The following is a 24,148-nucleotide window of genomic DNA, read 5'->3' as shown; positions in this document are numbered from 1 at the left end:
CTACTATAACAAGGTTTGTTCGGCTTCAAAGAGGGTGGGTCGATGACGGCGGCGCGCTTTTTGCTCGCTCCAGTGTTTGTAGTCGTCATAGGATGGTCTACAAGCATCGATGTAACTTCTTTTACTTCTGATGTTCTTTGTACTGTCACGATGCTTGAGGAATAGATTGGAAGTATTTTCCTCCAAAAAAATGGCAGTGGCCAAATCAAGACACAATCGGCAAAAACTGAGCTCATGTTCAGCATGGGGCGCCCGAGGGCTATGTCTGAGTTTGAAAACTTTTTTTGTCATGATTAGCCCGCAGGATTTCTTCTCTTATGTGTATAGATTTTTTTTTTGAACCCCTTTTTAGGAATGTCATCATGGCTTACTTTATTGATCTCAAATAACACTTACATCGTTTATGAGAGAGATAAGGATAAATCAGGGGGCTCATCGACCCAATTACAAGAAATCTTACTCTCAAAACTAAATCTAGCAATCTCATGAGCAGTACAATTTGCTTTGCATAGACAGTGCTTGAAATGGACGTTCCCAATCTCCACAATAAGATCTATTCAATCCACGTAAATTGCCGCAGCTCCTATCCACCGTGAGTTTGTTCCTGTGCATGCACTAACAACTTCCAAAGAGTCTAATTTTGTGATGATCTGATGTATGCCGAGCGATGCTGCGAAAATAAGACCGTGCTTCATAGCAAGAGCTTACGTAGTGGTAGCGTCTGAAAGAACAGGAACCGGCAATGAAATCTCCATTTGCATCCCGGATGGCAGCCCCTGCAGCTCCCTCTCCTTCATCTCCATGATATGACTCATCAACATTTAATTTGAACATATCACTCGTAGGCTTCCACCATGGTGTGACCTCCCTCACCATGTGATTCTGATTTGCTTTTACAAAATTTGTAGCACATTTATATAGTAATATAAAAAGATCCAAAGAGACAGATTCAATTAATCTCGGCCATCAAATTATGTCAATCAAACGACCTAGATTGCTCCAGTGGTGAGCTTTCAATATGTTGAGCGTGCGATTGATATCATATCAAATATCAACATCTATATTAATCTCATAATTAACACATAATCGATATCCTACCTAATATCAACATGCAGTTAATTTTCTCCCTAATATCAACGTGCATTGTACATGCTCATTTACTAGTTTCTATAATGGACATCTTTCAATTCTTTCAATTTGTGATGGGCGGAAAGCTTTTACCATAAGTTGCCTGCCTGCGAACCCATCATAAATATCATCAGGCGGTCGCAATCACCTCAGCTACACCCACTAGCCGCAGTTTTTGGTACTGATCAACAGAAGTATCACGCTTTCAAGTATCATTGATCCTGATCTTGTTGCTACAGATGGGTTTGGTACAAGAACAGTCTGGCAACAAATCAATCATGGCCCGACCACAAATCAATCAAGGCCCCACCGCGATCATTACAAATCTCAACAGAAAATTTACTTCTACCTAACCTGGATACTAGCCGATTCTTGGCAAATCCTTATTCGTCCCTCTTGCAACGGGCGCAGATATACCTCGCTTAACATGTGCAACTGCATTTCATTTTCATTTGTTTGGATTATTTTTACTTTTGTTTATATTTTGAAAATATTCTTTTTAATCAATTTTAAAAATGTTATATATATATATATATATATATATATATATATTCAAATGTTCAGTGTTACTATCCATCACCCAGGGTGCAGAATAAGTTATTCTTCACCCATTGGTCCCGGTTCATCCCACCAACCGGGACCAAAAGGTCTAGATGAACCGGGACCAATGGCCCACGTGGCCCGGCCGGCCCCCTGGGCTCACGAACCGGGACCAATGCCCCCATTGGTCCCGCTTCTGGACTGAACCGGGACTAATGGGGTTACCCGGCCTTGACCAAAGCCCCCTTTTCTACTAGTGGGCCGAGGGCTATGTCTGAGTTTGAAAACTTTTTTTGTCATGATTAGCCCGCAGGATTTCTTCTCTTATGTGTATAGATTTTTTTTGAACCCTTTTTTAGGAATGTCATCATGGCTTACTTTATTGATCTCAAATAACACTTACATCGTTTATGAGAGAGATAAGGATAAATCAGGGGGCAGATATGGTTGACTAGAGGGGGGGTGAATAGGCAACTACCAATTTTTAGCTTTTCTTTACCAAATTAAACTTTGCGTCAAAGTAGGTTGTCTAGATGTGCAACTAGGTGAGCAACCTATATGATGCAATAACAACAAGCATACAAGCAATCAAGGGTAGAAACACTAAAGATCTTGCACAAGTAAAGGTAAGAGATAACCAAGAGTGGATCCGGTGAAGACGAGGATGTGTTACCGAAGTTCCTTCCTTTTGAGGGGAAGTACGTCTCTGTTGGAGCGGTGTGGAGGCACAATGCTCCCCCAAGAAGCCACTAGGGCCACCGTATTCTCCTCACGCCCTCACACAATGCGAGATGCCGTGATTCCACTATTGGTGCCCTTGAAGGCGGCGACCGAACCTTTACAAACAAGGTTGGGGCAATCTCCACAACTTAATCGGAGGCTCCCAACAAGACCACGAAGCTTCACCACAATGGAATATGGCTCCGAGGTGACCTCAACCGTCTAGGGTGCTCAAACACCCAAGAGTAACAAGATCCGCTAGGGATGAGTGGGGGAATGAAAATCCCTTGGTGGAAGTGTAGATCGGAGCCTTCTCAACCACTCCCGAGCAAATCAACAAATTTGATTGGCTAGAGAGATAGATCGGGCGGAAATGAAGCTTGGAGTATTTAATGGAGCTTGAGCAATAAATGGAGCTTGGGGGAGGAAGAGGTAGGTGAGAAGGAAGAAGGGGACTCCCTTTTATAGTGGGGGCAACAATCCCGTTGCCCCCCACCAACCAGCCCCGCACAGGCGGTACTACCGTTGAGAGGGGGGCGGTACTACCGCCAGGCGACGGTACTGCCGCGCCAACCAGCGGTACTGCCGCGTTGAGGAGACTTAGTAGGGAACGGACCCAAATGCGGTACTACTGCGGTGGTAGGGCGGTACTACTGCTCCTGGAATGGTACTACCGCCACTACAACCATGACTAGTGCTGCAAAACCCGACACGAGAAAAAGACCTCTCGAATCGAGGCAGTAGGAGCCAGACTACCCAGCGGTACTACGACAGAGGGGTCAAGGGCGGTAGTACCGCTGTGGAGCGGTACTGCCGCTTGTGACCCTTCGGCCGTAGTACCGCAGGCAGTACAGTACTACCGCTGGGGTGCGAGAGAGAGGGAGAAGGGATCTCTCAAGGAAGCTGAGGACCAGGCGGAGGTGCCAGCCCCCCAGCGGTACTACTGCTGTGGAGCCACGGCGGTACTACCGCTGCGAAGCGGTACTGCCGCTTGTGGCTCCTCAGCGGTACTACCGCTGGGTGCGCGGTACTACCGTTTTGACCCAGACAAGACAAGGAAGAGAGAGGAGAGATCTCTTCAATGGAAAGGAAATGCTCGGAGGGTGAGAAGCTGATGTGTACGTGATGATTCCACCCATGCAAAACCCCAGCGGACCCCCTCTTGATAGTACGGTGCCCTCTACGCAACTAGTCCATCGAGAAAGAAACGAAAGAGCTACACCGTCTTGAAATACACTCCGAGGGGAAGAAAGCGTCTCGTGCCAGGGGAGAATCTGTGAATAATTCAAAGCACAAGATTAGTCCGCAAACATGTTGTCATCAATCACCAAAACTACCTTGAGAGAGATATGCCGTAACAATCTCCCCCTTTTTGGTGGATTGATGACAACTAGGGATTTGCGCAAGGAAAAGAAATAAACGAAGAAAACTAAGAACTACAAAATATAGACGGGCTCCCCCAGAATGTGTGCACCTAGAGATGGCACGACACACACATTCGGATCAACACTCCCCCTATATTTTATAGTCCAACAATACTAAGCACAAGATATATGAGAGAAGAGAATAAACAGGACAAGCATGCATCTCACAATAAACTACAGTACTCTGAAATGACATAAGTAATAAGGTAGCGATAGGGAGCATATGTCTTACACCATATGACTAGAACTTAGGTCTCACACCAAACCAAACCAAAGAAGGAACACACAAGAAAACACAAGACGACTCAAAGCACGACACAAGAAGCAAATCCCTACACTCTCTCCCCCTTTGGCAGCGAGACACCAAAAAGGGCATAGAGTGACACTACGACTCCAGGTGATGGGAGGAGGAAGATCTCGAACATCACATCTCTGCATCTTCATCGTGGGTCGAAAACTGCTCGGCATCGGAGTCGGTCCAGTGGCAATTCTGATGAATCCAGTCCTCCTCTTCAGTGATCTGACCCTCAGACCCACTGGCAACTGTTGCTCCATCTGACGCATGAGCTCCTTGTGGCGCGTCCTGGCATGCTTCTCCGCCACATGAGTCATGTACTGACCATGAGACTCCATGCAGAAAAGCTTCTTCATCTTGCGCTTAAGCTTCTGTGCCCACGACGGTTCTGCACTAGAGGGGCCAAAGTTCCTCCTCATGAGCATCAGTAGCAGCCTCACCCTCGGTCCCCATGGCAGCAGCAGCAGCAGACGGACCCCTGTGGCAGCAGTAGCAGATGGACCCCCTGTGTGAGGCGCTGTCCAGTTGTCCTTCTTCCTCAGACGCTTGATCTCATGAGAAACCAAGTCTCCAGTCTCTAGCAGCACTCTGGGATAAGTCTGTGCCCAGGCCCTCTCAATGAGCCTCATGATGAATGGACCATAGATAGGACACTTGCGCTCAGACACGGCAGATAGAAGTTCAGACCACATGACATGAGAGATATCCAGGCTCTCTCCAGTGCTTGCTTCCTTCTCATGCTGACAGAAAAGGAGCATGTCCACGAGGTAAGAGTGGACCATATCCAGATTCCCGATCCGAGGGAAGAGAGTCTCACGGAATATGCGATGAAGAATGTCCAGATACGGAGACAGCTCATAGGTCTTCTTCTCAGTTACTGGGTGAACCTTCACAGTGCAGTAGGGCCAAAGGGCTTGCTTGTGGGTGGATGTAGCATTGCGGTGAGGACGGAAACCGACAGGAGTCTCAAGCCCGTATCCACCACATCAAGTAACTCCATGAAAGCCTTCCACTTGACAGAAAGCAGCTTGCCATTGGTCATCCATGTCAGAGTCCTGTCGACATCCGTCCCAAGATGGACGGTGGCATAGAATTGAGCCACCAAATCCGCATCGAAATCCTTGTTGAATTGCATGATCCTGAGAATGTTCAGCTGAGTGCACATCTGAAGAGCTTCGCCAAAGTACTCCGGATCCTTCTCCATAGCATCAGTGTCAATGGAGCGAACATCAACAAAAAGATTCTTCTTGGCCTTGATCACATCAAAGTAGATGGCAAACTGAAAACGGTTCCAGAACGGGCGGTTGACCAAAGTGGGTTCTTGGTCCACCGCATAGGGGTTGCGGCGACGCTTCTCCCAAAACTCCTTGTTGGTCATCTCAGTCACAGTCTTCCCTTTTGGCTTGTTGGCGGCTCGCTTCGATTGCTGAGGAGGTGGAGGAACACTTGCAGAAGCACTTGCTGGAGGCGGTTGGGTGCTCGAGGAACCACCGGCAGGCTCTGAGGTGCGGTAGCGTTTTGATGTGGCACGCCCGGGGTTGATACGGCGACCTTGCTGCTCGGAACGGTCATCACCTGGAGCCAAACACAAGAACACGCAAAACAACCAGAAAGAACGAGCATAAGCCAACAAACTCAACAAAAGGATCAAGGTAAGGCAGGAAAATGATGGAAATTGGCATTCAGCGGTAGTACCGTGACCTGCCCGCGGTAGTACCGCCCCAAAGGGAGCGGTAGTACCGCTCTAGGTCAAGCGGTAGTACCGCTCCAAGAGAGCGGTAGTACTGCTTGAGGCGGAGAAACAGCAGTTTCATATAGCACGAGGCGGTGAAACAGCGGGTTTACTACCGCAGTCAGATCCGGCACTACCGGCCTACCAAATTCAAAAATAATCCTACCAAACTCTAATCGAGATAGTCTAGTTGCCTTCTCCAACCAACTCAAGCCTAGATTTAGCCAAAAATCTAGAGATGCAACCACCATTGCCCCTAAGAAACAAGAACTGAAAAGAGACAAAACGAAAGAAGGAACGGGGGCAATACCGGCATCCATGGCAAGAGACGAGGTGGGGATCGACTCCACCAAAGGAAATGGAGAGGGACGCCCCGGAGACGAGATCCGCCGGAGCCCTCCCGCGGCGAGAGGAGGCTGGAGAGAGGAAGAGAAAAGAGGGGCGAAGTGAATGGGTATGGGGGAGAAGAAACCTCCCCCTGCCCCGACTTAACCCCCTGGTCCCTCCTCAGCGGTAGTACCGCGCTGGGGGCGGTAGTACCGCTTATAAGCGGTAGTACCGCGCACCACCAGCGGTAGTACCGCCCAGCACGCCACGGCAACTAAACAGACACGGCTTTAGCTCGACGAAACGACAAAAACGGCAAGAGAAGAAGAAACACACCAGCAAACGACCAAGACACACCTCTTCAAAAGAGGGCGGTGGCCGAGGCCACCTATGTTTGAGTCAAAAGGTATGGCACCGCGAAGATTTTAACCTTGGGCCCATGACCAAAACTCGTCTTTGAAGCACAAGTGCCATCAACAATGGCTAAAGTGAAAGACTTGATCAATTTATGCATAATGGGGGGAGGGAGAGTTCATTGAGAGAACAACACTCCCCCTATGTCCATGCCTACACCTAAACTAGACAACAAATTGAGCGTGGTAGGGTGTGCACGGGTTCAAGCCACATTGCTCGAATCAATGATATTTAGCTCATGCCTTAACTCGCGAAATCTTGCTTCATCCAAGGGCTTCGTGAAAATATCTGCAAGGTTGTCATGAGTGTTGACATAGTTGAGCTCGATCTCTCCTCGCCTAATGTGATCCCGGATGAAGTGATACCGAATCTCAATATGCTTCGTCTTGAAGTGTTGCACTGGGTTGAGAGAAATCTTGATGGCACTTTCATTGTCACACCAAAGAGGCACTTTGTCACAAGTGACACCGTAATCCTTTAAAGTTTGCCTCATCCATAGAAGTTGTGCACAACAACTACCGGCGGCAACATACTCCGCCTCAGTGGACGAGAGAGACACACAACTTTGCTTTTTGGAAGACCAACTTACCAAAGAGCAACCAAGGAATTGGCACCCTCCGGAAGTGGACTTCCTATCCACTTTGTCTCCCGCCCAATCGGAATCCGAGTACCCTACAAGCTTGAAGTTTGATCCTCTTGGGTACCATAAGCCAAAGTTTGGGGTATGAGCCAAATATCGAAAGATTCGTTTGACCGCCACATAAGTGACTTTCCTTAGGTGCGGCTTGAAACCGTGCACAAATTCCCACACTCAACATGATGTCCGGTCTAGATGCACAAAGGTAAAGCAAGGATCCAATCATGGAACGATATACCTTTTGATCCACCACTTTACCATTGGGATCTAAGTCAAGTTGGCACTTGGTGGGCATTGGAGTGGAGGCCGGCTTGACGTCACTTAGCTTGAATCTCTTGAGCATGTCTTGTGTATTTGGATTGATTGATGAAGGTTCCTTCTCTTCTTTGCTTCACTTCGAACCCTAGAAAGAACTTCAACTCTCCCATGGAGGACATCTCGAACTTTGAGGTCATGAGAGCGGCAAATTCCTCATTGAAAGCTTTGTTAGGAGAACCAAAGATAATATCATCAACATATAATTGGCACACAAACAACTCCCCTTTGACCTTCTTAGTAAAAAGAGTGGGGTCGATTAGCCCAACTTCAAAACCACGGTCTTGTAACAACTCGGTAAGGTGGTCATACCACGCACGTGGGGCTTGTTTAAGGCCATAGAGTGCCTTATCGAGTTGATACACATGATCGGGAAAGTAGGGATCCTCGAACCCGGGGGGTTGCTTGACGTAAACCAATTCATTAATGGGACCATTAAGAAAAGCACTCTTCACATCCATTTGTTGTAACTTAAAGTTATGATGAGAAGCATATGCAATCAACATGCGAATGGATTCAAGACGAGCAACGGGAGCAAAGGTTTCACCGTAGTCGATACCCTCGACTTGGGAGTAGCCTTGTGCTACCAAACGAGCCTTGTTGCGAATGATAATCCCATGGGCATCTTGCTTGTTCTTGAATATCCACTTGGTTCCAATGACATTGTGGTTCCCCGTTGGCCTTGGCACCAATCTCCACACTTTGTTGCGCTCGAAGTTGTTGAGTTCTTCGTGCATGGCATTGAGCCAATCCGGATCTTCTAGCGCCTCATAGACCTTGTGGGGTTCCACACAAGAGACAAACGCGTGATGCTCACAATAATTTGCTAATTGTCTACGAGTGCTTACCCCCTTTCTTAAGCTTCCAAGCACATTCGTCATGAGATGATCCTTGGTGGAGAGCTTGGAAGCAACCTTGGCGGCACGACGCTCTAATTCCTCCTCGGTGGTGAGTTGAGGAGCGGTTACTTGATCATCTTGAGCGCGTCTGAACTTGTTCTTGATCTTGAACTTGCTCGGGGAGAGAACTTGACCTTGGGCATCACTTGGTGTGTCAACACCGTCTTGAGTATGATCTTGCCCTTGGTCTTGTTCATGAGGTTGAGGGCCTTCACTTGTTCTTCGGAAGCGTGTGGGCCTTGGGTTGGTGATGGCTCCACTTGAGTGGAGCATTGTCCTTCTCCTTCGGCCACAAGGGGTTCCTCAATGGGTAGGATGAAACCAACACCCATTCTTCTTATGGCTTGAGGAGGAATTTCATCACCTACATCACAAGTGCCACTTTGCTCCACTTGGGAGCCGTTATTCTCATCAAACTCCATGTTACACGTCTCCTCAATAAGTCCCGTGGATTTATTGAGGACACGGTAAGCATGAGAGTTTGTAGCATAACCAACAAATATGCCCTCATAAGCTCTAGCCTCAAATTTAGACAACCGAACACCTTTCTTGAGAATGAAACACTTACACCCGAATACCCGGAAGTACTTGAGGTTGGGCTTGTTACCGGTGAGTATCTCATATGGAGTCTTGTTCAAGCCCTTGCAGAGGTAGAGCCGATTGGATGCATGACACGCGGTGTTGATGGCTTCGGCCCAAAAGTTGTACGAACACTTGAACACCGCCATCATGGTCCTTGCCGCATCCATCAACGTCCGGTTCTTCCTCTCCGCAACACCGTTTTGTTGAGGGGTGTATGGTGCGGAATATTGATGCTTGATTCCCTCATCACTAAGAAATTCATCCAAGGTGTAGTTCTTGAACTCGGTGCCGTTGTCACTTCTTATTGTCAAGATCTTTGCATTGTGTTGACGTTGTGCTTCATTTGCAAAGTCAATGACGGTTTGTTGGGTCTCGCTCTTCCTCTTGAAGAAATACACCCACGTGTACCTTGAGTAGTCATCCACAATCACCAAGCAATACTTCCTACCTCCAAGACTATCGAAGGATGGGGGCCCAAAAAGATCCATGTGAAGGAGCTCCAAGGGCCTCTTTGAATAAATGATAGTCGTGGGAGGGTGAGCCTTCTCATGTAGCTTTCCTTCGATACAGGCACTGCAAGCACGATCTTTAACAAAACTAACATTCGTTAGTCCACGGACATGGTCCCCCTTGAGAACTTTGCAAAGATCTCATATTGACATGGGCTAAACGGCGATGCCAAAGCCATCCCACATCAACTTTAGCCATTAGGCATGTCGCGGTCTTAGTGGGTCGCTCCGAAAAGTTAATCACATATAGACCGTTCTCGACATGCCCAACAAAAGCTACTTTAAGAGTCTTGCTCCACAAGAGGGCCACGGTATCGATATCAAAGAAAGTGGCAAAGCCCATGATTGCAAGTTGACGAACGGAAAGTAAATTGTATGCAAGGGACTCAACAAGCATGACCTTCTCGATCGTGAGATCATGAGAGATGACCACCTTGCCAAGTCCCAATACCTTAGAAGATGAGGCGTCACCCCACTCGACATTGGTGGGCATAGATGGAACCTTGTGCACGTCCACCACCAAGTCCTTGCTTCCGGTCATAAGATTTGTAGCTCCGCTATCGAGCAACCATGATCCACCACCGGAAGCAAACACCTACAAGAGATCAATGCTTGGTTTTAGGTACCCATTTTGTAATGGGTCCTTTGATGTTAGTAACAAGGGTCTTTGGAACCCAAATAGACCATTCAATGTACTCATGAAGAACCCACAAATTTGGCATAACATGCCCATTCACTAGCACGGCATAACACATAAGAAGGATTAAAAAATCGCTGGCTTTGTTTGGGAGAGGTGACATTGCCCCTTCTTGACATTGTTCTTCTTCTTCTCCTTGGAGGCACTCTCTCCCTCCCTTCACAAAGGTTTGCATGAGGGGAGGAGGTTCGTTTGGTCTTGTCTTCTTCTTCTTGTTCTTGGAGTCGGGCACGTACCCAACCCCTTCCTTGGTAACAACCCCCCTCTTATGGTTGATCAAGAGATCGTTGAGGTTCTTTTTGTATGCACAAGTCGCAAGACCTCTCTCAAAGTTGCTCCTTCAACTTAGTTTTCCTCAACAAGATTGCATATGCTCACAAAACACGGGTAGGTAGCATTTGCATTATCAATTAAAACCATATGAGGAAAAGTTGCTTTCTCCTTAGTTAGCTTCACTTGGAGTTGATGATGAGACTCCTTGAGACTAGCGTGAATACCCTTCAAGGCCTTGTGGGCCTTGTCAAGTATATCAAACTCCTCTTTGAGTCTAGCAAGATCAACCCCGAGTTTGGCCTTCTCGGAATTTAGCACACGAGAAACAATGAGGGCATGATCATAATCTTTCTTTAACTTAGCATGATCAACGTTGTGTGACTCCTCAAGAGCCAAACGAAGACCACGCTCTTCCTCAAGAGCATTGGAAAGATCCGAAATCTCATCGGCATAGTCACGACTATGCCCTTCCATCTTAGAGATGGTGTCTTCGTGAGCCTCGATCATGTCATTGGCCTCACCAAGTTGTTCCAAGAGAGCAACAAAGTGCTTCTTGGATTTTCCCTTGAGTTTGCCCATAAAGGCCTCAAACTCGTTAGCCTCCACATTAGCTCCCTCAAGTTCATTAATGCTATCCGTTGGGAAGGATGATTAATGATGGTAGTTTTGATGTTGGAGGTTACCTTGTTGGTGGCTTTAGCCATGAGGCACTTGGCGGTGATGCTCTCGTTGGGTGAGTCGAAGAGAGACACCCGTGACGTTGTTGCAATGGCAACGGAGGCCATGGCAACCGACTCATCATCGTCATCATCCTCATTGTACTCTTCTTGCACAACCAAAGCCTTGGGAGGAGTCTTCTTGGTGAAGTTGTTCTTGTTGGGGAACGACTTGGCCTTGTCCTTTCGGATGAGTTTGCCACCATTGTCTTCCCTCTTCTCATACGGGCATTCCGCAACGAAATGACTCACGTTGCCGCAATTGTAGCAAGTCCTTACACGTTGCTTGCCCCTTGTGCCACTCGAGTTGTTTTTGCTAAAGTTGGGCCTCGAGTTTTTCTTGCTCCAAAATTGCCTTGAAGCAAGTGCCATGTGTTCATGATATGCATACTTCGTATCTTCGGGGTTGCTCTCCTCTTCTTCCTCTTCTTCTTCTTCTTCCATGGTGAGCTTGGCCTTCAATGCAAGGTTAGGCTTCTTTGCCCGTTGAGAACGGAGCACCGCATTGTCGGCGGTCTTGTCCAAAATGTTCATGGCCACAAACTCATCCAACACTTCGCTTGAGGTCAAAGTGTGGAAGTCCGGTCTTTGACGAATGACGGAGGACATGGCCTTGTGGTAGGGCATCATTGCCTTGAGGAATTTGCGCTTGATCCAATTGTCATCCGTGTCCTTGCTCCCGTGATCTCGTAGTGAGACCGCGAGTTTGGTTACTCTCCGATAAAGCTCACGAGGTTCTTCATCTTCCTTCATTGCAAACTCATCGGCCTCATCTTGTACCACTTCATAGTTGGAGCGTTGAATGCTTGCGCTTCCCCGGTAGAGAGACACGACACAATGCCATGCATCTTTGGCCAAGGCGAAGGGACGAAGATGAGGTAGGTCTTCGGGTGGAATTGCATCTTGAATGATGAAGAGAGCATTCTCATTGAATTGATTGTCCGCGGCTTCTCGAGGAGTGAAGTTGCTTGGATCATGTGGATAGAAACCTTCTTCAATGATTCTCCAAAGGTTAGTGTTCACATGATTTAAATGACGTTTAAAGCGGTAAACCCAAGAATCAAAATCCTCATTTTTCACAATCTTAGGGGGAGGACCGGCATGATTCAAATGAGTGGAAGGAACCGGTCCACCATAAACAAGTGGTGGTTCCACATGGGCAAAGATGCCGGTGCCATTCTTGCCACTAGAAGAAGGAGCCTTTTCACTACTAGCTTCCCCCTTGTCGGGGATAGCATCACCTTGTTGGCGGGATCACCCACTTTCAACGGTGCGGTGGATAGTTTAAGCCCCTCAAGAAATTTAGTAAACATGCTTTCAACTTCGGTCGTCATGGAGGTTTTCAATGTCTCCAAGGCCACATTGAACTCCTCACGAGAGACCGAAGTTCCCCCATCTCCCGTAGACGAGATCGGATTCACACCGGAGTGTTCCTCCACACCGTCTACGGTATCAACCATACTCTTTGGACGGTAAAGTCCTGAATAAAGAGACGAGGCTCTGATACCAATTGAAAGGATCGATATGGTTGACTAGAGGGGGGTGAATAGGCAACTACCAATTTTTAGCTTTTCTTTACCAAATTAAACTTTGCATCAAAGTAGGTTGTCTAGATGTGCAACTAGGTGAGCAACCTATATGATGCAATAACAACAAGCATACAAGCAAGCAAGGATAGAAACACTAAAGATCTTGCACAAGTAAAGGTAAGAGATAACCAAGAGTGGATCCGGTGAAGACGAGGATGTGTTACCGAAGTTCCTTCCTTTTGAGGGGAAGTACGTCTCTGTTGGAGCGGTGTGGAGGCACAATGCTCCCGAAGAAGCCACTAGGGCCACCGTATTCTCCTCACGCCCTCACACAATGCGAGATGCCGTGATTCCACTATTGGTGCCCTTGAAGGCGGCGACCGAACCTTTATAAACAAGGTTGGGGCAATCTCCACAACTTAATCGGAGGCTCCCAACAAGACCACGAAGCTTCACCACAATGGAATATGGCTCCGAGGTGACCTCAACCGTCTAGGGTGCTCAAACACCCAAGAGTAACAAGATCCGCTAGGGATGAGTGGGGGAATCAAAAATCCCTTGGTGGAAGTGTAGATCGGAGCCTTCTCAACCACTCCCGAGCAAATCAACAAATTTGATTGGCTAGAGAGATAGATCGGGCGGAAATGAAGCTTGGAGTATTTAATGGAGCTTGAGCAATAAATGGAGCTTCGGGGAGGAAGAGGTAGGTGAGAAGGAAGAAGGGGACTCCCTTTTATAGTGGGGGCAACAATCCCGTTGCCCCCCCCCACCAACCAGCCCCGCACAGGGCGGTACTACTGCTGAGAGGGGGCGGTACTACCGCCAGGACAGCGGTACTGCCGCCCCAGCCAGCGGTACTGCCGCGCTGAGGAGACTAGTAGGGAACAGATCCAACTGCGGTACTACCGCGGTGGTAGGGCGGTACTACCGCTCCAGGAACGGTACTACCGCCACTACAACCGTGACTAGTGCCGCAAAACCCGACACGAGAAAAAGACCTCTCGAATCGAGGCGGTAGGAGCCAGACTGCCCAACGATACTACGGCAGTGGGGTCAAGGGTGGTAGTACCGTTGTGGAGCGGTACTGCCGCTTGTGACCCTTCGGCCGTAGTACCACAGGCAGTGCGGTACTACCACTGGAGAGAGAGAGAGAGAGGGAGAAGGGATCTCTCAAAGAAGCTAAGGACCAGGCGGAGGTGCCAGGCCCCTAGCGGTACTACTGTTGTGGAGCCACGGCGGTACTACCGCTGTGAAGCGGTACTGCCGCTTGTGGCTTCTCAGCGGTACTACCGCTGGGTGCGCGGTACTGCCGCTTAGACCCAGACAGAACAAGGAAGAGAGGAGAGATCTCTTCAATGGACAGGAAAAGCTCGGAGGGTGAGAACCTGATGTGTACGTGATGATTCCACCCATGCAAAACCCTAGCGGACCCTCTCTTGATAGTACGGTGCCCTCTACGCAACTAGTCCACCGAGAAAGAAACGAAAGAGCTACACCGTCTTGAAATACACTCCGAGGGGAAGAAAGCGTCTCATGCCAGGGGAGAATCTGTGAATAATTCAAAGCACAGGATTAGTCCGCAAACATGTTGTCATCAATCACCAAAACTACTTTGAGAGAGATATGCCGTAAGAAGACAGTCGGGAAGTTATCGTGCTAAGGCCCATAGGACCAGCGTAGCAGAACAACAACCGCCGCCGATGAAGATTAGCGTAGATAAAAGGATCCAACCTGAAGACGCACCTATTATGTATTTGACGATGCCATCTAAACCAAGGACCAGACCATGGTCATGTCCCATCTTTTCCTCCACGGACATTGGTGTAGAAGTAGTTTTGCAATTCTTCAGACTGGCTCGACGAAGCAAATATGGTGCATAGTTATTATGACTCAACAACAAGCCCCTAAATTGTAAGCTGCTTCGAGGCCGAGAACTACTCGTGTTGGCCAAAATCCGTGACTAGAAAGACGACCGAGAGAGATTGAACAAGACAACTAACAACCCAGTGAACTTTTTTGTAGGAAACATGTGATGCTGACCCAACGATGACAATGTTATCAACATAGACCAACATGAAAGTAATAATACCTCCGCGAGAGAATACAAAAATGAGGTGTCTTCCTTGAAAGACGAGAAACTGAGCCGGTGAAGTTTATCACCGAGGCAAGCATAACAAGATAGAGGAGACTGCTTAAGTCCATAGAGAGTGTGTTGCGACTTGCACACGTAATCATGACGACGAGAATCTTCCGGTATAGTTAGGGTTAAATATTTAGCACATCCTAAGTTGACCCTCACTTATCCAATAGCACAACCTTGGCCCTTTAAACTTTTATATAGAATTTGGTAAAACAACATTGAGACAAAAGAAATATATAGCACATCCTAAGTTTACTCTAACTTATTCTATAGCATTACTCATTGCTTATAAATATATAGAAGGTTTACGTACAACATTAGTACATATTATACATGGGCATCTTGAATGTTATACGGTATGTCCCTTTCATGCATCTCAACTAGAAGACATAATGCTTGATTACTTATTTAGTTCTTATTAATGTCATGTGGATTCATTCTGTCGGACTATGTCATTATTACATAGTCATGACCAATGATGAAAATGACAACTCAACTTGAGCCTTAGATAACTTAAGCCTAGCATGATATGTTTGGTTTCTTCTCATCATATTTTTCCACTTTTTAACCTTATATTTTAGTGACAATGTACAAAACAAATTGATGATACATATGGTAAACATATTATAAGAAAGTGTGGTTCCATTCATCCACCGCAATCATTGAAGTTACCAAGATATCTTTCTAACTCTTCTGGAGAAGCAATGTAAACGACCATCTCAAATTGGGTATAAGCTTGAAATCTAGCTTTTTATTCGAATTGCATTTTTGTATCGTGTGCTTGTTTGTGTCTTAGCAGTTTCTTGTCCACTAGTCCAGGCATCACGGTCACTTTAGAGGTCGATGAAGGCGAGACCACAGAGAATTCGTCGACGTAACTAAGAAAGCAATAAAGAATAGTTACATAAGATTTGTTTTTATATTTCCAACATATATGATGCCTTGCATTGCTATGTTGAATCTCAATGATATTGCCTTTCTCATGTGTGTCAATTCATGGCAGCAAAAACCAATAAATATCGTGAACAGTTAACATGTAAGGGGGTCATCATAATATTATCAACACATCTTTATTACACCGATGAAAAACAATTTGGAGTAACTTGCATACACTCCAAGATACATAAATGACTACATTCATCTCTGACCCAAACATGAAAGCCAGCTAATTTGAGCAAATTAAACCCGCACAAACTTGAAGGACAAGCAGGGCGTACATGCTGTGCACATACATATATAAAGCATAAATTAATATAGGCAATAATTAGCTTACGAAGTTTGAACATTATTTACCAAGGTTGCATAGCAAGTTTGTTGTTTAGTTAAGGATAGACCTCGATGATGGACCTAATTCCTAGCATAGGTATGATACTGTAGCCACTGAATCCGGCTTCCAAGAAGATCTTCTCCCACTCATGCTCTTCTCGTTCACCTCCCTCAAAAACCATGAGGAAGAGATCGTACAATGCTTGTGCCTCCTCCTTTTTAGTACTATTACCCTTCGACTTTTCAAAACCAACCACCATGTTTATGATTATCACCTTCCCTCCAGCTTCTCTGGAAGGGATTGCCTCTTTGCACCTTCGTAGTATCTTGACGCACTCGTCGTCACGCCAATCGTGCATCACTGACTACAATACGAAAATATCGATATGATGTAGGATATTTAATCAAAGTGCATGTAGGCTTGTGCGTTCAATATTTCAACTTAATCAAGCATTTAAGTGTTTGCGTGTACCCTCGATAATATAGTGTATATGTGCATGTCATCCTCATATGCAAAGGGCATGTCTAAGCTCGATCTATGGGTTTGTATGACCATATTTGACGTTTTTGAGTCAATAAAGCTTCTATTAGTGCCTCAAAAAATAAAGCTCCTATTAACATGAAAAAAGTACCTCTACACAAAATGATTATTATGACCTTTTTTTTGCAGGAAAAATGATTATTATGACTAATACCAGTATAGCTCAAGGAAAAAAAAACACGGTACAACAAAATAACACCGGCCTCAAAACTAGGTACTGACTCACAATGCAAGTATGGAACACATGCGGACTAAAAAAAAGTATGGAACACATGTGAAATTACCTTGAGCAGAACAGCGTCGGCCGGGGGAATGTGCTCGAACATATCGCCCTCGATGAATCGCACCTCTCCGCCGGCGGGGGCCTCCGCGACGACGTGTGGGAGATCCAGGACGCTGCACTCAACGTGCGGGAAAGCTGCCGCGATGGCCTTTGCGATGGTGCCGGTGCCGCCGCCGACGTCGACCATCGAGCGCACCCCGGAGAAGACGTCGCGCGCGCGGCCCTCCCTCAGGAGCACCTCCACGACGAAGCGGCTGTCGTCGGTCATGCCGTCGCCTATCGTCCTGCTCAGAGCAGCCTCCCGCGCGGCCATATCCCACATGTCCTCGCCGTGGTGCATCTCGAAGAAGGAGCGCGGCTGCTCGTCGTCCATGAACCACGCGCTCATGCCGGAGAACGGCGCGGTGAGGTTCGGGTCGACCATGAGGGACACTAGACGGGACAGTCCGGACGACGCCTCACCGTCGCCGGCGGGGAGGCGGGAGGCTGAGGTGAGCCCGTAGACGACGATGGCGCAGCCCGCGGAGTCGTCCGGCTGCTGGTGTTGGACGGAGAAGACGCCCGAGACGGTGAGCACGCGCATGAGGCGGCGCAGGCGCGGGAGCCTGGAGGGAGGGAGGGCGATAATGGTGGCCAGCTCGCCGAGCGTGGCGCCGCCGCCGTTGCCGTGGATGGCGCCGGGAATGCCGAGCTCTATGGCGCATTTGAGCGCCATGGACTTGACGAAGCCGTAGGCGTGGATGCAGAGCTCGGCGTGGCCTTGGAGCATGTCCTCGGTGCTGATGAGCTTGTAGTCGCCGGTGAGCGCCATGGAGTACTACGTGCCGCCCTGCAGGGTGGTTGTTCTTAGCTTGTTTTTCGTACTTGTTGGTAGCTAGATCTCCGGTACTGCTCGCTAAATAGTCTCTCGAGTCACTCACCACTCATGCAGCTGAATCCTTCTCCGATTTTAATATTCATCACGAGAAAGTGCAGTTACATTTTAAGATTGACGAAATTTAGCCCTTCGTCATACTCCCTCCGTGTACCGCATTGAAATCTCTAAAATAAGACTTATATTTAAAAATAGGGAAAGTAAAACATAATTGAAGATTGAACGTAGCGTGGTGTGGTAGGAGTGACATGGTGACATCTTTATTGAACATGCTCCAGCTAACTCATTCAAAAGTCCGAACTGATGGAGAAAGACGGGTAATATATTTCAACACCCTTCCTCACATCTAGACTTATTTAGCCCTTAGACTTGAGATTTATTTAGGCCACATAATCATTTTTTAATACTGCGTTGGCAGGGTCTTCACCTCCTGGCTCGGATATCATATTAAATATGCTCCAGCCAACTCATCCAAAAGTCCGAACTGATGGAGAAAAGCGGGCAATATATTTCAACAATCTTCTCTCCTCAAGAATTATCATTTGGCCAGATAGTTCTTTCACTCTGTGTAAGCAGGCTGGTAGAGCGGTGGATGGCAGCATTGACGGTTGACACCAAGGTTACATTCTCTTCGGGTGAAAATCCATAATCTAGCTCTGTGGCTAGAAGATTGTGCATGTTGTTTTCCCGTCAGATGTTGGCTCCAAGTTCGGCTTTGTGGATGATAGCCCCAGGTTTGACTTTGTGAATGTTCTTGTCAGAGGGATGATTCCTTCTTGAAGATGTTGTCTTAGAGTCTTGCGTCCTTTGTTAGGCCACGTGTTGCTCCATGGGTGAATTGCAGTCACAAAGTTTGCGGTAGGATTTGGTGATACTACCGCAAAAAATGTGCAATGTAGATGGCCTTGGGTTTTTCTTTATTTTTATTCTGTATGCCGATTTGTTCAGTTTTGATCCTTGGCTTTACTTATTGTTAATTTTATAATTTATTGTGTTCAAGATGTTCATTTTCCTTTTTTCCTCGTCGATCATCAATTAATTTTTTTTAATAAAATAGATAAACTGGAGCACACAAGGACAACGAACATCTCCAATTCCATCAACTAAGCCATTGCCTCTAGTTTTATCTTTTGCATATCGACTTCCATTCAAGCTTACAATGAAAAAACTATGAAAGACCACATTTGCATAAATTGCACTAGCCTTCTAAGTTTTGAAAGGGCTCCTGAGCCACCCTTGAAAGATGGGGATCACAAGAAAGTGCAATGGGAGAACCACTGAAGAAACCAAACTGGAGATCATACTTGCCGCCATTGCTGCCATGATGTGTTAGGTTGAAGCACCGGATGACTACCTACTACTCCCTCCGTTTTAAAATAGATAACCCAACTTTATACTAACTTTAGCAAAGTTAGTACAAAGTTGAATCATCTATTTTGGAATGGAGGAAGTAGATCTAGAGCCAGCGTTCGACGTGGCAAAAACACCACATGCACATCAAGGCAGGGATTGAGTCATGAGTCCTTGTTCCATTTCATATGGCCCCATCACTCTGATGCCGCCACCATGGACTGATGAGCAAACTCCAAGGTATTTTTACGAAACAAAACAAAATCGTTCTAACTCAAAATAGTGTGAATTTTGAGCTGATTAAATGGGTAAATCTCAAAATATGCGGTGGGTTAACCAACAACACAGAAGATAAACTAGAGGGAAATTCTCGAAATATGTGAGACCCTGATAAACTAGGAAGAAGGGAGAAATCTCACCAAAAATATGTCTTCAAAAGGTAAATCCGAAATAGATTTGGTTGTTGACTGGCTTTGACCTGCTAAATTTGTCGCCATCACGTTTCCCACATGGTTTCTAAAAGAAATGGAAACATCGGCAAAGTGTGCCAAGACATAAAAATGTTTCCAAACATTAAAGAACAAAATAGACGAGCTCACCGCTGCAACCTGCAAACAATTTAATCACATCAACAAATTAGGCTTCGGCCTCGTGCTCCGCGTGATGGGTCCTATATATGGTTATGTCAACGTAAGCATCGTACCCCCGCAAAAAAAACACGTAAGCATCGTACCTAGAGAGATTAGGAATGACTCTCTTTCGAGATGTTTGGCCAATATAATACACACACATCGACGCCATCTAGGATACCGAGGACCATGATGTAGAGCCAAGAGTATATAACTGAATAAAAAAAGTATCCACATTCTCTTTCTTTTCTGAGGCCTGAGTCATATCCTTTTCACCATGATCTCATTGTCCAACCCCTAATCAGTGTATGACGAACATTGTAAATAGTTTCACTTCTTTCGGTGGCACGTTGTGTGATCGATCTTCCACAACACCAGCTTGCATAGTTTTTTCTTTGTTAGCTCATTGTGAGAAATGGAGTTGCGTTGTCACCGACTCATGTGGTTGATTGCTTGGCGAGCTTCATGTAGATTCTCATGGCCTCTGCGGTGTGGGCTTAGTCGTCAGTCGTTTCTGATGAAGTTGGAGTCGCTTGCTCGAGGGGTATGATGACGGTGACACAAATGTACAACCTCGACGAGATCATCTTCACAGTGGGTGGGTGTGATGTATCTTGTGTGTGCCTGATCCATGGTTTGTGATGATTTTTTTCCATTTTTTCGTTAACTAACATGACAACTCTTTTCTTCTTAATTAAGGGAATGAATCCCAAGGACTCTGGTAAAAAAAACTCTTTCCAATACCTTGACATGCCAATGTTTGCATTTGGCACATAAAATTTGTGGAGCTGTATGAAATATCCAAGTCGCACTAGCTAAATTAATGCAATATGGTTGTTTAATTACACTACACAATGAACCAATGGTTCATTACGAAAGGGCCCAAGGAAAACATGTTTTCCTTTTCTCTTTCTTTTGAAAACACAAACAGATTCATATTTTATTCAATCAAAAAGGCGAAAGTATACCTTTAAAAAAGCACGCGTACCTTTATGTTTTCAGTAATTGCCATGCACGAGTATCTTAAAGGCACGTTCATAATGGATGAAAAAAATAATGAGGAGTATGCGGCCGTGATGGTTGGTCATATGGTACGTTTGTATCCCTCACACACCGCTTGAGGATTGCCATGATGTGACGATGTTACCAGAACAGAGAATTGTCATGTTGCAATAGAGAAAGCTTGACATATTTTTAGGATTTACCATGTTGTGCACGAAGAAAATTGTCATGCTATAAATGTTAGAACATGAAAAATGTTGCATTATAGAAGAATTCCCTGATATAAGGGAGAATTGTCCACATGTTTAGAAATTGTCATGCTACAACATAGAAGTTTGCCACATGATCACGGATTGCCATGCTGGAATTGTTAGGTTGTAGCATAGAGAATTATGATGCTATAGACGATAAACATGTTCAGGAATTAGCATGCTAGCATACGAGGATTGACATGCATAGAAAAAGAATTGACAGTGTGAATTGTCATGCTACAAGCAAGAAAAAAATGGCATGCTATGCAGAGAAGTTGTCACACATGTTTTCAGTAATTGCCACACTACATCAGGGGGAATGTTGCTACACACGCGACTTTCCATGCTCTAGACAAAACTGACACTGGTTTAAAATTACCATCTATATACACATGAAAAAGTTGGCACCCGAATCAGATCGAGAAGAAGTAAGGAAAGAGACTGGACTTCACAGTGCAGTCCCATTCGCTCAAAAAAAAAAGAGTGAAATGAAGATTGCCATGTTGTCGCAATATTGAGATTTGTGCGCAAGATTGAACGCACAAGAGAGCATTCATGCCCGGAACCGTTTGTGAACGTTCGTTCGTTATCATTTGCAGAAAAAGATATACATGGTTTACGTAAAAGAAGTACATTATAGATAGGTGTCAAATTAGAACATGTCTCTTGTAACGATCTCGTTTGTCCTTAGATAAAATCACCATATCCAGGATTATCACCTGACCCAACATTTCTAGGAGGGATGACATCGAACCTTCCACAGTATTAATACCTCCACAGTCTACATCGCCCCAATCATAGATAGGAAAATGTATCCATCAACCTTTTGTCAAAGTCTGAATTTAAATGCACACACACACACACACATCGACACAAAAGTACGTAATCACCAAACATTTCACGGGTAGACCTCGATGATCGACCGGAACCCTAGAACCGGTATAATCTTGTAGCCGCTAAACCCAGCTTCTAGGAAGATCTTGCTCCACTCTTGCTCATCTCGCTCAACACCATTGATAAACATAATGTACAGATCGAGCAACGCATGCACCTCCCCGTGCTTCTTGTCTGCTCCGACCACTATATCGATGATTATCACCTTCCCTCCCGCCTCTCTTGGAGGAATGGCCTTTCTGCAAGTCTTCAGTATTTTGACGCACTTCTCGTCGTCCCAGTCATGAAGAACCGACTGAAGACAAACATGGAGATACCGCGTATGCAACTTTAATGTTGAACATAGACAAAATGCTAATTAGTGGAGGAAGAGGATGTACGAACCTTGAGGAAGACGGCGTCTGCCGGTGGAACGCTCTCGAACATGTCGCCGGCAACGTACTTGACGCAGGTGCCGGCGGGCGCCTTGCTGACGACGTGCTCGAGCTCCAGCACGCTGCACTGCAGGTGCGGGAACGCCTCCGAGATGACTTGGGCCGCCGCGCCGAGGCCACCGCCCACGTCGACCAGGGAGCTTATCCCCCGGAAAACGTCGCCGCTCTCCCTGACGGCGATGTCCACGATGAAGCGGCTGTCCGAGACCATGGCGCTGTTGATCAGCGCGTCCAGCGCCGCGTCGTGCCCGGACATCTCCCACAGCGCCTCGCCGTGCGCCTGCTCGAAGAGGCAGGGGTCCGGCAGCGCGTGCTGGAACCACGCGCCGATCCCGAGGAAGGGGGCGACGAGGACGGGGCTGAGCACGAAGGCCATGATGGAACCCGAGCTCTGCGAGCCGATGAGGAGGCGGGACACCGGCGTGAGAGCGTACAAGGGCTCGGCAGCGACGGCGCCGTTGCAGGTGCCGTTGTTCACGGGGGCAGCCGGGACGACGACGTCCTCCTGCTGGACGACGCTGAAGACGCCCGAGACGGTGAGCGTGCGCATGAGGCGGCGCAGGCAGAGGACCTTGGACGGGTGCACCGCGACCCTGGCGACTATCTGGGGGAGGGTGGCGGCGCCGCCGTGGTGGTGGATGGCGTCGGCGAGGCGGAGGTCCAGGGCCGACTTGAGCGCCATGGACTTGATGTAGGAGAATGTGGTTGCCCAGAGCTCGTGCTCGGCGTCCAGCACGGCCTGGTCGTCGGTGCTCTGGCCGGTGAGCGCCATGATCGATGCAGTGTGCGTGTGCTGCTTCTGTTTGCGTTGGCAGATATATGTACAGGGAAAACCAGACGTTGCCCCCTCGATATACTATACTCACTGCTTACATATACTATTGCTATCCAGAAACTCGAAATCTAAGAGAAGGAATCTGAGATACTCTTGACTGTCAACTGAATCTGACTTACTAAATTTACTGAAGAAAAAGGTGTGCCCAGATGATCGCCATCACGCTTCTCACGTGGTTTCTAAAAAAGGGCAAGCATGAAAATAACTGATGAGATTTGGTGATACCAACAGAATACTTTTTGGCACTCGTGCTCCACGAGGTTGGTTTTGTATCAATATCCCCAGGTGTTTGCACATCACACACATCAAAATAGCATCTAGGACCATGACAGTGCGCACAGAAGAGTCATATCAAATGATTGGATAATACTACCAAACGGGAGTCATTTCCCTTTCGCCATGACGTGTCATCGCCCAAAGCCAACCAACGTATACTTGAACAAATTTCCCTTTCACCATGATGTCTCATGGCCCAAAGCCAACCAACACCTTAATTATCCTCAAGCATTTGGTTAGGTCGTTGTAGCTCCCTGTTTAATGTTTACCTCTGTGATGCAATAGTTTTTGAGATATACGGTGTCAACAGTTCATATACAACTTTCACTAGTTACATTCTACTCCCTCTGTCCCATAATATAAGAGCGTTTTTGACACTACACTATAAAAGCGTTTTTGACATTAGTGTAGAACGCTCTTAGTGTAGAGCGCTCTTATATTATGAGGCGGAAGATCCGTGTATCATTATATTAAGAAGAAATGAGACAAGAACCCATACAGCACCCACTCACACGTACATGCTACTCACACCACACTATTGCTCTTAAGATTCCATCCACGCCTGTTTATCATTAAAAAAATTCTTTCTTTTTAAAAGAGATAGATTTATGTTCAATTCAATCATAATAGCATGTT

The 24,148-nt window shown here is 46.6% G+C and overlaps 2 protein-coding genes across 2 annotated transcripts; both read right to left on the bottom strand.

Annotated features, from left to right (window-relative positions):
* Positions 1-15,931: 15,931 nt before the first annotated feature.
* On the bottom strand, positions 15,932-17,853 carry LOC125521447 (acetylserotonin O-methyltransferase 1-like). The gene is made up of 2 exons (XM_048686498.1): positions 16,969-17,853; positions 15,932-16,508 (listed from the first exon to the last, which is right to left on the bottom strand). The coding sequence occupies exons 1-2, from the start codon at positions 17,776-17,778 to the stop codon at positions 16,200-16,202; spliced, it is 1,119 nt and encodes a 372-aa protein (XP_048542455.1). The 5' UTR covers positions 17,779-17,853; the 3' UTR covers positions 15,932-16,199.
* A 3,863-nt stretch (positions 17,854-21,716) lies between these two features.
* Positions 21,717-23,312, bottom strand: LOC125521691 (O-methyltransferase ZRP4-like). The gene is made up of 2 exons (XM_048686746.1): positions 22,352-23,312; positions 21,717-22,262 (listed from the first exon to the last, which is right to left on the bottom strand). The coding sequence occupies exons 1-2, from the start codon at positions 23,171-23,173 to the stop codon at positions 21,972-21,974; spliced, it is 1,113 nt and encodes a 370-aa protein (XP_048542703.1). The 5' UTR covers positions 23,174-23,312; the 3' UTR covers positions 21,717-21,971.
* Between the last annotated feature and the right edge of the window lie 836 nt (positions 23,313-24,148).

This window comes from Triticum urartu, chromosome 7 (genome assembly GCF_003073215.2).
Source record: "Triticum urartu cultivar G1812 chromosome 7, Tu2.1, whole genome shotgun sequence".
Classification (NCBI taxonomy): domain Eukaryota; kingdom Viridiplantae; phylum Streptophyta; class Magnoliopsida; order Poales; family Poaceae; genus Triticum; species Triticum urartu.
Note: the sequence above shows the minus strand (reverse complement) of the source record. Positions and strands in the feature narration are given on the sequence as shown.